Source organism: Aquila chrysaetos, chromosome Z (assembly GCF_900496995.4).
Source record: "Aquila chrysaetos chrysaetos chromosome Z, bAquChr1.4, whole genome shotgun sequence".
In the NCBI taxonomy this organism is placed as follows: Eukaryota; Metazoa; Chordata; class Aves; order Accipitriformes; family Accipitridae; genus Aquila; species Aquila chrysaetos.
This window is the reverse complement of record NC_044030.1, coordinates 61,830,732-61,843,271: the sequence shown is the minus strand read 5'-3', so window position 1 is coordinate 61,843,271 and position 12,540 is coordinate 61,830,732. Positions and strand designations below refer to the sequence as shown.

The 12,540-nt window shown below is 40.2% G+C and overlaps 1 protein-coding gene and 1 pseudogene across 6 annotated transcripts in view; both read left to right on the top strand.

Annotated features, from left to right (window-relative positions):
- Nucleotides 1–9,537, top strand: part of LHFPL2 (LHFPL tetraspan subfamily member 2) — a 133,529-nt gene extending 123,992 nt beyond the window's left edge. For all 6 annotated transcript variants that reach the window (XM_030005830.2, XM_041121067.1, XM_030005831.2 and 3 more), the window contains one exon: nt 5,165–9,537. In XM_030005830.2, the coding sequence (XP_029861690.1) occupies nt 5,165–5,421 (257 nt within the window). In that variant the 3' untranslated portion in view covers nt 5,422–9,537. The remainder of the gene's footprint in view (nt 1–5,164) is intronic.
- Nucleotides 5,465–9,537, top strand: LOC115337220 (annotated as a pseudogene).
- Nucleotides 9,538–12,540: the final 3,003 nt, after the last annotated feature.

Below are 12,540 nucleotides of genomic sequence, written 5' to 3'. Positions count from 1 at the left end.
TGTTGAAAAGAGTAGGGATCCTATCCTCTTTCTCAGCTTGGGGAAGGCAGTGGTTAGGGAACTGCCTTTTTCTTCTGGTAAGTGCTTAACCTTATATGATCCTGAGACAAGTTTAAAGGGAAAGAAATATCTGTGCAGGATTTGAGCCATCACCTGGTTATAGTTTTAAACAGTTCATTCTCCTGCCTCAACTTAGGGTATCCCAGGTATCCTGAAATCTGTATACAGATGCTTGCAGAGTCTCCCTCTTCTTTTGGGGCAAAGACCTTCTTGCCTTTGGTCAGCTGCTTGTGTTGGGTGGGTCTGGCAGTCATGCAGGGGGATGGAGAGCAGCTGCAGAGGCAGGTCTGGGGCCCTGTGCTGCAGGTACCGTAACCTGCGCTCCCTTCAGCATCTCTACCCTCACCCTTTTCCTGTAGCCAGTGTGGAGTGCTGAGACCACCGTGTCAGCTGGCCTGAGCCCACCTCCTTAGCTCTCGTCTGATTAAAATGGAATTACTGAATCATTTCACAGGGCTGAAGGTGTCTGTTATACAGCTGCTGAGTAGGAGGTCTTCGTTTTGGTTGTCTGTTGGTGCATGAAGCAGTCAAAAGCACGCAAATGGTGACCTGGTAGTATTCCTGCTGGGTGGGGGTTTGTCAGGGAAAGTTTGCATATATGAAGGCCTCCTTGGGTTAAGCTAGCATAGTAAATTTGTATAAATATTTTACACATGAAATTGTTCAGGTATTCGGGTAGTATATTGACACATTTGGAAATAGGAGCAATATAGGCAGGGTTATTTTGCCTGGCTGATGTGGTGCCCTTGGGCTGAGCGTTAATCTCCTGTGTTTGTGCAGAAGAGAACAATCAGGATCACTGCTACTGAGGAAGCGACCTGCCTGCACTGCCTGTGTGGTGGTGTGCAAGGCTAATCCCTCCCTGCCTTTACACTTCTCTTCCTCTGTTAAAATGTCGCTCGGTTGTGCTGCTCCATGGGAGCCTGTTGCAGTGCCACCTCATTGATCACAGCTGCTTAATTTCCTGTTTCTTCAACAGCATTTAAAAGCTTTTTTTGCTATTTTGCTAGGAAATGAGAAGATAGTTTCAGGCTTTGCAATGGAAATTGGCTTTGTTAGTATATGCTGTTGTTTAATATGGCACAACAGCAGCTGCACAGGAGACTGTCAAAACTAAATAGCATGCCTTTACTTAGCTAAACAAGCATCTGCCTAACCCCTGTCTCGAGGGTTGTTTCCAAGGATAGAATGAAAAAGCTTTTACTCAGATCTGACCCCAGCCCGTAATGTGACATACAAATGCCCATAACGATAGACTGGTCTGCTGGTTTTCCAAGATGTTAGCCTGGCAGCACTCCTGCAGTGTATAAAAACCAGGAGGAGCAATTGCTTGCTGCAGTTCCAGGCCCTTAAAGGGGGAAAAGTTCTTGGTGCACAAATACAAAACGGCTTCTCCTATAGACAAAGCATTACTGAACTGTCTTCAGAAACATTGTTGCACAGCAGTGCAGTCTGCTATATTTATATTGATACTTCACAGTATTCTGTAATGTTTTGCTTTGGTGCTTTAGGAGAAAGGAGTTGCTTTTACATCATTTGAATATAGAAGAGCTGATGTTTAGTAGGTTGTCTGTGTTGTAACCAGGAAATATATTTTAGTCTAATAGTCCCAATAAAATCTAAATCTCATAAAACATCTGTATTTCTTAAGGCTTCTTTTTGAAAGCAGGTAATTAGGGACTGATAATAAAATGTTATGTGGGCAAATGGCCTTCAGTGAAAGATGGGAAAATGTTCTCTGCTGACAGACTTATACCAAAGACTTTTAGATGAGGTCTGTGGATAAAAAAGTCACGTAAATAGTTTTCTGTTGTCATTCCTAGGCATCTGGCAACATTGTGTAGCATTCTTTCAGACCTCTGTTTCAAGGAATCCTAAGAGGAAGGGTAACTGAGAGCTGGGAACAACTAACAAAAAGGAAAATGTAATTATGAAAAATTATCATGCTGATTTAAAGAAGTGGGATAGAGCTAATTAAGAAGCAGGAACAAGAGTATGTGTACAGGAAACTGCACTCCCAGCAGTGCAGCTGTGCTCAGACAGGGGGCTACAGCTAGAACAGAGCAAGCCTGAGCTTTGTGAGCCTGTAGAGGAGCACAGTGGAAAACAGCTTGTAATCTTTTCAAAAAGAATTTGTTCCCCCCAGCAGGGGGAACAAACAGCAGTAATTCCACAGGTAGATTGGCTGTGAATTAAAACTCTCATTCACTGTATGTCAGCGCAAAGAACTGAAACAATTCATTGCATAAAACTTTTCTTCAGACAGAGCACTCGATTTTTGTTCTCTGTTCTCTTGAAGATTGGCTTCTCTTCAAAGACACTGGGACAAAAACTGATTTATTAAGAAAAAGAAATCTCTATCATTAATATTTACTGTCCTCCTGCCCCATAAGTCTCCAGGCAAACTGGCTATAGGAGATAATTGTTGCTTTATCAGATTATGCTGACATAAAATGATACAACACAAAACTGAGCTTTGTACTTACGGCTAAGTACAAAACTACAAGCTACAAAAACTAACAAATGTCCTGAGAAGCTCTCTGTTCTGCACTGAAATGGAGTAGTAGAAGGTAGGTTTGGTGTAGTGAAAACATTACTTTTTTTTATTTTTATTATGCTAGGCCTGTATAGGATTCACCAAGTTAGCTATCTGAAGGAAAAATCAGGTGAGAGTCTGACCGTATTCAAGTCCGTAGTTAAGACTTTTCTCCAAATGTTGTTTTCATCTGTGAAAAAACAGCTGTAGTTTATCAAATTATGGGCTGTAGTCAGTATTTCTCCAGGAATTTTCTGTCCTCCAAAAAAAAAAGTTTTAAAGTCCTCATGACTACACTTGACAGCAGTGCTGCATCCTTTTTGGGGTCTGAGTTTTGGATAACGGCTTTTCAGCTTGGGGCATACATACCATGAACCAGTAGCTTTCAGGAGTTGTTCAGTGCTCTAGTTTTGGTAAAAAGAGGTGGATGTAGCTTCTTAGTCCTGCTTGTGACTCAGCCATAAGCCAGGTTTGCTGATAAACACAGGTTCTCTAGGTTTGTGAGTGATGGAGTGGTAAACTTTAAAAACTTCCTTGCTGGCAGCAGTTACATTGGCATTTCAGATTTGGCTTCTTGATTTGGTGACGGTGATTTTTAACTAGCAAAGGGGCTTGTGATCATTAGAGAAAATGGCAACTGGCCCATACCAATGTACAGTCAGAAAAATACATAGTGTGGTAATGCCAGTTATGCAGAACAGGAAACTAGTGATGAATAGAGGAGAAGGAACTGCCGGTGTTTAGTCTGAAATGGCTGCAGGGCTCAGCAGGATGAAAGCACAGCTTATCCAGGTCTGTCCAAGATAAAGCAATACTTTATACTTAATGTCATTTGGCTAATCAGCCAGGAAACACTGCATAAAATTTGTCATTGGTTCTTAAATGTAAGCAATGATGAAATCCCTTCACAGAGAACAGATATCACTTGTTAATGGATTTTGCCGCCCCAAAGAATAATGACATTTAGTTCATTCATGCCCATGGTGTTGCATCATCGTTAGAAAAATGCTGGAGGAAGGACTTTCTTTTGTGAAATATCTGGCATTCATAGACATTAATTTTAGACAGTTGGATGATTGTTTTTGCATTTTGTGTATATTAACTGCTTACTAGCTAGGACCCAGCTTTTCTTTCTCAGTGAGAAAGTTTTCTTGCATCTGGCTGAATTTGTTTAAACAAACAATTAAGGAAGCCTAACGTACTGCAGAATAGGCTAGTCTAACGGAATTGAAGAAGATGTGAACAAGTCTTCACAGCTGTTCTTGGTAATCTCTTAGTATAGGAAAGAAGAGGACTGTTCTGCATTTTATTACTTGGTAGAAATTTGGGGATTAGATGAAATCTAATGGATGAACCAGCACCACACATAAAAAGTACAACTTTAAGCCCACTTCTAGAAGGTGACAGCACCTTTACCAGCTATTTTTGTCAAGGTGCCAGGTTGAATAAAGGGCTTTACACTGCAGGACAAATAAATCGGTACTATTTATGGGATCTGGAAGGCTGTATTCATTTTCTGGATAAACTGGTTGTGGTTTTTTATTATTTTTTTTTAGCAGGGCCTGTAAAAGAGCACCGTAGCCACTAACCTATTAGGCATTTTGATTAAATCTCTCATCTTTGTGCAAAGATACATCATGTGTGCTGGGATGTGACTCTTAATTTCCTTAATAAAGCCCTTCACTGCTTAGATAAAGACTGGTCCTCATAGGAGAGAAAACTATGAATAAGAGAGACGATCAGATGGGCAAAACATCTAGTCTTGAGCTTTTTACTTCCAGCCTGAGGCACAGCAGGGTGTTCGGGCAGTTTAGCAAGATGGGGAGTTGAGGCTTTTGCTCCAGCATCACTAGAGATGTGCTTTTCTTCTGCAGCAGCCAATTGCCTCTTTGGAGGATTGCTGCGTTACCTATGCACTGGCTGTGGGCACTTAAATCTGTCTGTTTGTGGCCAACTCCAGAATCCCTTCATTATGAAAGCAGCTTACTGAACTGGCAGTATTATTTTTCTACTATGTCCTAATGTGGTCAAATAAGCAGATGCAGTGTGAGGTTTTTTTTTTTTTCCCAGGCAAGAAAATCAATGTAGGAAAAATCCAGAAGAAAAAAGGCAAAAATGTTTATGTTGAATGACTAAATAAAAGCTTAATGAGGGCTAGCTAAACACAAACTCAAAAGTGGATGCAAACTTTCCAAAGTATTTGAAAAGTGCAAGTATAAACAGTAGGTAGAGATGCTTGAATGTTTTGCAAGCTCTGTATACCCGGCAGTAATGTGTGAAAACACAGGATGTAGAAGGAATAGAGAGATTAAAATTAGGAACTAGGCCATTATCATATGAAACAAGCCTGTGAGAAGAAAAACCACAGGATAGCTGCAAGTTTAGATAAAACACTGCACCGTATATACTAGGGAAAAATCAGTAAAGGAGATTGGACGGATGAGGAAGAGTTGTCTTCTCCTAATCCTGGTACTTAGGAGTGAGTAGTGACCATGACAACCATTACTATGTGTTGTGTTTGGTGTTAAACTGATAATTTGTTAAACTTCTTTCTGTTTTTATTTCTAGGCCTCTTCCTTATCTTAGGCTTGATACTTTACCCTGCAGGTTGGGGATGCCAGAAAGCAATAAGCTATTGTGGACCTTATGCTTCTGCTTACAAACTTGGAGACTGCTCCTTGGGCTGGGCTTTCTACACAGCTATTGGTGGCACTATTCTGACGTTCATCTGTGCAGTCTTCTCGGCGCAAGCTGAAATAGCCACATCCAGTGACAAAGTGCAAGAAGAAATAGAAGAAGGAAAAAACCTTATCTGTCTCCTTTAACTCCAGTGGGGAAAAAATACCAGTGCCTGGGTCTTAATCTGCTTTCCATTGTCTGGACAAGCAGATCTGCTTACCTGTTTCTACCATTTGTGTGATTGAGCCCCATGCATTCCACCCCCGAACTACTGAAATGGTCTTTCTTCTTCGCTGGGCAATGAGGATCACAGAAAGGATCCCAAGAAAGCAGAATGTAAATACTTGGGGATTTTTTTAGTTTCACTCTATGATCAGGACACAGTGGAATATATTAATCTGACTGGGGAGGTGAGGAATCTTGTGTATATAGCAGGAATGTTGTTGTTATAACTGACAAATTCTGATTGATCAGATTGCCTTACCCACCTTGGTCACTTTGAAGAATTTGGATTTAAAATAATAAAAGCCAGCACATTATTATTGTTTTTTCTTACACAAGAGAAGCCTATTTTAATTAGGCTTTGTTTCCAAGGGCTCCCCTCACCTGTGAGTATTTCACCACCACCTGGTTTGGTACCATAATTTTCATTGAGGTGCTTTTTGATACTGAACTTCCTTAAAGTACAGTGCCTTCTCGGATAGTAAGTATATGTTGGAGATAGCAAAGCTGATGTGATGCAGTTTACACCAAACTTTAAGCATTTAAAAGTTGAGTCCTTGCCAGGTTTCTTGACTTGAAACCTATAGTGCAAGGGGTGTGCCGCTTGTTACTTAGCAGGCAAATGATTTTATTTCCATTGACTAGATAGAGAAGCTGTTGTTACACTGGCTTTCACCTGATTCTGATAAAATTGTTTGAAGAAACCATTGTTAGAAATATTTCTACAGACTTTATTAAAACTCCTGAAATCCTAAGCAGATGACAACTCCCCACAGCACAGCTGGGCATTATCTTGTGAATGCCGACAGCCTAGCCTGGGCTGTAGCCTCTCCTACAAATGTAGATCACATGTTGGACTTCACCAGTATTAATCTTTCTCTTGCCAGTGAAACCTCATTCGTAGTCTACAGATCAGTCAGTCTCATGACCCACAGCCACATGAGTCCTTAAGAAATTTAAATTTTTCAGGAAGTCTTGCCAAATTCTACATGGCTGGGAAGACCTTTTTCTTTTTTTTTTTTAAACTGAATGTAGTATGGGCCCTTTTCCCATTAAATCAGCAGAAATAAAACAGACCTTGCCACAAATGACATTCCTTTCTCAAAGGCAGTTTGTTGTACTGCTTGTGGTGTTCCGTCACTTACTAGAACTACTTCTGAGAACAAATTTAGAAGGTATTTTAAAAAACAAAGGAATGATGCAACTGTGCCATAGGAGCATTGGGGATAATTAATCTGAGAAGTAGTTCTAATGAAATACTAAGTGAATTTTAGCCTCCTTTTCTTCCTTCTTGGTAGTTTGTCCAATGACGGTGTTGCTCTCCGTCACTTCACTGTATAATATGGAGCAGAGATTCTTGTTTATGCTTGGTCAGTCCCTTGAAGTGTGCCATTTTTTATTTGTAGGTATGAAAAAATCATTGTTACTGTACAGGTAGATAGCAATTTCAATACACTGCTCAAGTCATTTGCAATACAAGAGCTGTTCAGCAGTCACGACCGCAAGCCAGCCTCCAGCACAGATGAACACTAGCAGTCGCGGTGTTGGAGCACCCCTCCGGTGCCTGCCGTGCAGCTCGGACACTGCCTCGGCCCAGCCGATCTGTGGAGCGGGCCAGGCCCAGCTCCCAGCCTGCGCCTGCCCGTGTGCAGGGCACCATCAAAAGCCACACGCCAGATAGATACAGAGGTGATCGCTGAGCTGCTGTGCAACAAGCAAGGTCAACTTCTGCCGATATTAAAAAGGGATTGGTTTAATCTTATGTTTGGCTGCTCCTGCAACCCGCGTCCACCATATTCTAGTTTAAAACGGGTAATTCACTTTTCTTTTAAGTATTTCATTAAAAAAAAAATAAATCAAAAGCTATGGTCTAGAACCATTTCTGCCAACTGCCTGCACAAAGCAAGACTTCAGCAAATCAACACTACTAGCACAACGTGGTGTCTGAGGACAAAAATCACAGCCAGCATGTCCTGTCCTCACCCACGTTTTCCTCCTGTTTTTTTTCCTGTACACACAAACATACCATCTGACAGGCATGCCCTTGGCTGGCACCTCGGGTCCAGTGCAGTGGCCAGGCAGCTGCAACAATCCTGCCAACCTTCCTCTGAAGCCCCCCTGCTGCAGCGTGCGCCACAGAGGCTGGCCCACCACCTCGCCAGTGCAACTGGAAGCGGGGGGGCGGGGGGCTAGGAAGAATAAGAGTAGACTATAAATCAGCTAAAAATAAATGATTAGATTTAGTTTTAGCTTTTCTTAGGTGGGTAGCAATCCAACGTCCACGTCACCACTGCCAACAAATCTTGACACTGTATTAGGGGGACAAATGCTGCTTTGGCTTGGGCACTTGATTAGTGAGAATAAGGTCAGTTCTTCCAAAAGGTGTAGAGGGGATATGCTACTTTGACTTAGAAGTAAACCATGACCAAGCTTCATTTACATTACTAGCTGACCTCTGCTGTGATGTACAGAACACACAAAAAATTTTAGTAGTGCAGTTTTTAATTACAAAGGAGGTATTTTCAGTGGCATGTTTTGCTTTTGTTTGCATTTGTAACTAAGAAGAACCAGCTTTTCTGCTTGTTGCTGGTATACTATCAACTTGCTCTGCAACAATATAATCAATGTAACTTGCAAGAATATCCATGTTCATCACATAGCACAGACAGAAGACAGGCTGGGAAGAAATACAGAAAAAAATATCAGAATTTCTTTTCTCAGGGTTCTGTTTTTCTAGCAAGTGTTAAGATGGTATGTATTGCAGATTTTTTTTTTTTTTTTCCTGAATGAGGTTTTCAGGTGTAGGGTGCACTCATTAAATTTGACAGCTGTTTAAAGTTGTTCCTGAAGTTCACCTCAGCAGAAGCTTTCAAGGATATTTTGCAAAAAAATAAAAAAGAGAAATCAGCTTAAAGCTAATTTAATTAATTTCATGAGGGGGCTGCGGAGTGTAACTGCTTCTTAATGTACATGTACTGCATAGGATCTAGAAGAATTTGCTGTGGATTCTTTAAAACCTGTGTGCCGATTAGTTCAGCTTAACTTTGTTTTTGTGGTATTGAAGAATTCTTCAAACATCTGTGGTTTTATCGACTTCGTAAACTTGTATTCTGTAAAGTGCCATAGGCCTTTTTTTTTCTTAAAATTGTAGCATATTTAAAAAAAAAAAAATATATATATATATATATATATATATATATATATACACAAACTTGTGTGAGATGTGCAATACCAGGAATGGGTTTTGTTGTGGTTTTTTTTTTTTTTTTCCCTTCGTTTTTGCTTTTAAACAAGATATTTGAAAAGGGACGTCCCAGGGAAGAAGTGGCTGGAGTTTGGGTGGTGTGGACAAACTAAAGCATAGAGTAATGCAATAGAATCACTGATTTTGAAGATGATTAACGCAACAGCAGTACCAGCAGCAACAGCAGCTTAAAGATTTAACAAAAATCTTTTCCAGACTGATTTGAAGTACTCAGAGCAGTACTTCAGGCAATTCAAATATAAAGCTGTGTCCATCTCTGGTAACATACAATCAAAAAGGCTCAGCAAGGTTTCTTCATGTGCTTTATTTATAATGTGGCACTGCAAAAAACATTGCTACTGAGCTATTTCTGGTTTGTCTATATCACCGTTGTATCTATTTTACTCAATAAAGTCCTCTGGATTCTGAGATTTTTTTTCAGCCAAATCATTTCCATTTTGCATTGTTAACCCACATCAGAGTATCTCACGTCCCAGTGCTAAACGGAGAGGAGTTCAAGTCTTCCTTGAAAGCGGTGGGCACTGGTGCCTACCTCAAGGAAAGTACAGAGCCCAACAAAAGCAGAGCATGGCAGCAAGGTATAGACCACAGCCGCTTTGTATAGGAAGAGCAGCTGTGGCAATCCAGCTAGAGTAGATTTTGAGCCATGGTTTATTTGTGGTACTGTTTTTCTGTTCTTGAGTCACCACTATGTACATTTGTTAGCATGAATGATGTACCTAATGTGTTATTTTTAATCTAAATTTCAATTAAAATGTGAGTTTTCAAACTTTAACAGGAGTCTGACTACCTTAATTCAAACATAGTGGACAAGCTGAGCAACAGCAAGGTAGCTTTAATTGTAGCTTTAATAGCATTTAAGATCCCAGCCCACTGATGTTGTGTTTCAGATTTCCATCTGACTAACAATTATTACCACTTACTGATCAAAAAGTATGTATGTGATCTGAAATTGTAGCTGTGTGTTATACAATACAGTTGCATTAAAGAAACCTTCTAATTGAATAGATGTCTGACAAATGTTCCTCATTTTGCAAGTAAAGCACTGCAATTCCTTTCTCATGAAAAGGGGTACCAAATGTTGTAAAACAGATAGTGCTTAATCACACGGACTTTTAAAATGGTGTTTGCCACAATGTGTCTTACCTTTCACCTGTGACTTGACAAACACTAGAGAGAGGTTACGTATTGCTCTCTAAGCAAATTTACGGCAGAACTAGGAGTAAGGCTTTCAGTACTTTAAAGAAAAGTCATGATGTCACTTTTGTCTCATAGTTGCTATGGTCCATTTCTATTAAATTTACTTTCTGAACTCCCAAGAAGTAGCTCTTGATTAAAACCTGGAACATTTAGAAACCTACAGTCCAGAAGACGTTAGGGGATAGGTGCCACTCAATGCACCACCATATTAGTCACCTTTATGGATTTCAAAGCAGATATGGATACAGCAGTTATTTTGCAAATACAAAATACTGCTGAAAGAAATTACAAAGTACTGATTTGTATAGCTAAAGTTATTACCTCCCTTCTTCAGTAAGGTTAATGGAGTTGGCAGTAGGGAACGCAGAGTTCAATTCTCTTAATGTGTGAATTATTACAGATTTCTGTGTTCTAGTAACTTCCTCCCCAAGCTCCAGCTAGGTTTAGAATGGTGATGCAATGATAAAGTGAATATGTAGTGTTAATATCAGAGGGACAGGAATATAAAGATGTTGTCTTGCTCCTGTGATTCATTGAAAGTTTGTTTTCAAACAGATGCCTTTTTAATTTTTGGTATCTTCCTATCAGTGAAATTTTGAGAACGTAGGAATCGGTGTCCCTAACCAGCTTCAGGTATCATTCAGATGCAGTGGGATCAGTAAAGAAAAAATAATTCCAAATTTAATCACATTATTCTGACCACTTCCAACTGCTCTCTTACCTTGGACAAAAGGTATCACCCCACTGCCCAATCCAGGATACCCACTTTTTTCTCTAAAACATCAAAAATACACACATAGCAAAGACAACAGCCCTCCACTGCAAAACAGCAACGCATGCTTTGGCATGCATGCAGCTGACTACAGCTCAGACGATACAGACTGTTTAATTAGGCTATAAACATTGTAAAAATCTACTTGCAGCACTGTTGGCTGAAGCAGTGGCAGAGCAGCTGATGCCGCAGAGCCATCAGTGGTCAGAGGCAGCTGTTTTTAAAAATGGCCTGGGCTCCAGCCAGCATATCCCACCCAGCTCTGGTTGTACACATTTGTAAAGCAGAAAAGCTGAGTAAGTGGACACAGGTAACTGGACTCTAAAGTCGGCTGGGTTTTCCAGGCCTACGTTAGCCATGTTGCAAGCATGCTGCCCATTACTAATACAACCTCCAACTTTTTATCACCAAAAATCAGTCTCAGAAATTTCCCATCTCCCTAGCTGAAAGTTTCCCTTCCTGAATCATAGGTACAAAGAAGTAAAACCTAGTTGTCTCAGCGCTTTGTACGGCAGCTCCTCTGTGTTGAACCATCCTCCTTCACCTCTGGCTGATGTTAACAGCAACGTGTAGGAACACCCACTGAAGCAGGACAGTACATTTCATATATAAACACACATTACTTAGTCACATCGCAGCACCAAGTGTATTGAGAAACAGTAAAACAAACAAATTAAAAGCATGGTTGTTTGGTGTAATCACTATCCATTCATCCAACAAAAAGCACATTTCAGATGAGCTGTATATGCTTCCATTAAACAGCTGGAGAATTCATTTCTTTTTTTCCAGAACAAGATGCACGTCAGTGTGATCCACAAGTCTCATGTCCCATCAACACATTTTTTTCTTCCCTCAGTAGTGTGTGACATGGTATGTAGTTTAATCCTAGCATAAAGTTAAACTAGTATCCTGCTGCTGAGGTAAGAAATTTGCATCACTTCTTTTCTAAGTGTTCCTGATTTTTCTACTGAGAAGAAAAGCTACTTGCAGACATAAAACTGATTTGCAGGAAAAAAAGTATAAACTAATTCTTACACATTTTAATGTAACTCAGTGAAACCTAACACACATTTGTTTTAATTATCTGATCCACTGTGCCGTACTACTGATTCATAACCAGAATGCTCTTGGTGCATGCCTTTTCCTTGACGGAAATACCTTTCCAGAAGTTATCACTGAGTATTTTTAATCACAGTTCTCTTCCCGGTGCTGTTTTCTCTGTGTGTGCATGCCTTCCCAACTGCGTGCTTACAACTTCTTGAGGAAAACTAGCCTCAGCAAACCAGAGGAATCATCTCCCCACAACAGCACTTAAATTGTGTAATAATTCTAACCATAAAACAAGACGGGATCATGCTGCACAATTGTGCTGACCATTTACAAGAAAGTAGAAAAACTGTTCCTTTAGTCTGCTGCCACTGCTGTCCTAGATCTGTAAACTACAAAGAAACAGATGAAGTTGATGAAGAATTTCACTACTAAATGATGCATGCATGCACAAGTGTCTTCAAAAACTCAACTCTGCTATTTCCCAAAATAATACTGCCTGTACCTCAGAGCACTGTTCCCTGTATTGTGCATTTGTAAACGTAACTACGTCACAGTGGTCTAGATGAAGTTGTTTTGCCCTTTGAAGAAAACCCACTGATAAATTCAGTACTAAAGAGCAGGTGTTACAGTCAATATTAAATGAAAAAAATTAACAGACTGTGATAGTGCCTAAAAAAAGGCAAGACACTGCAGTGATACAGAAATGTCAATCCATAGGCAGAAATTAGGAAAATAAACACTACTAAAGCAACACTG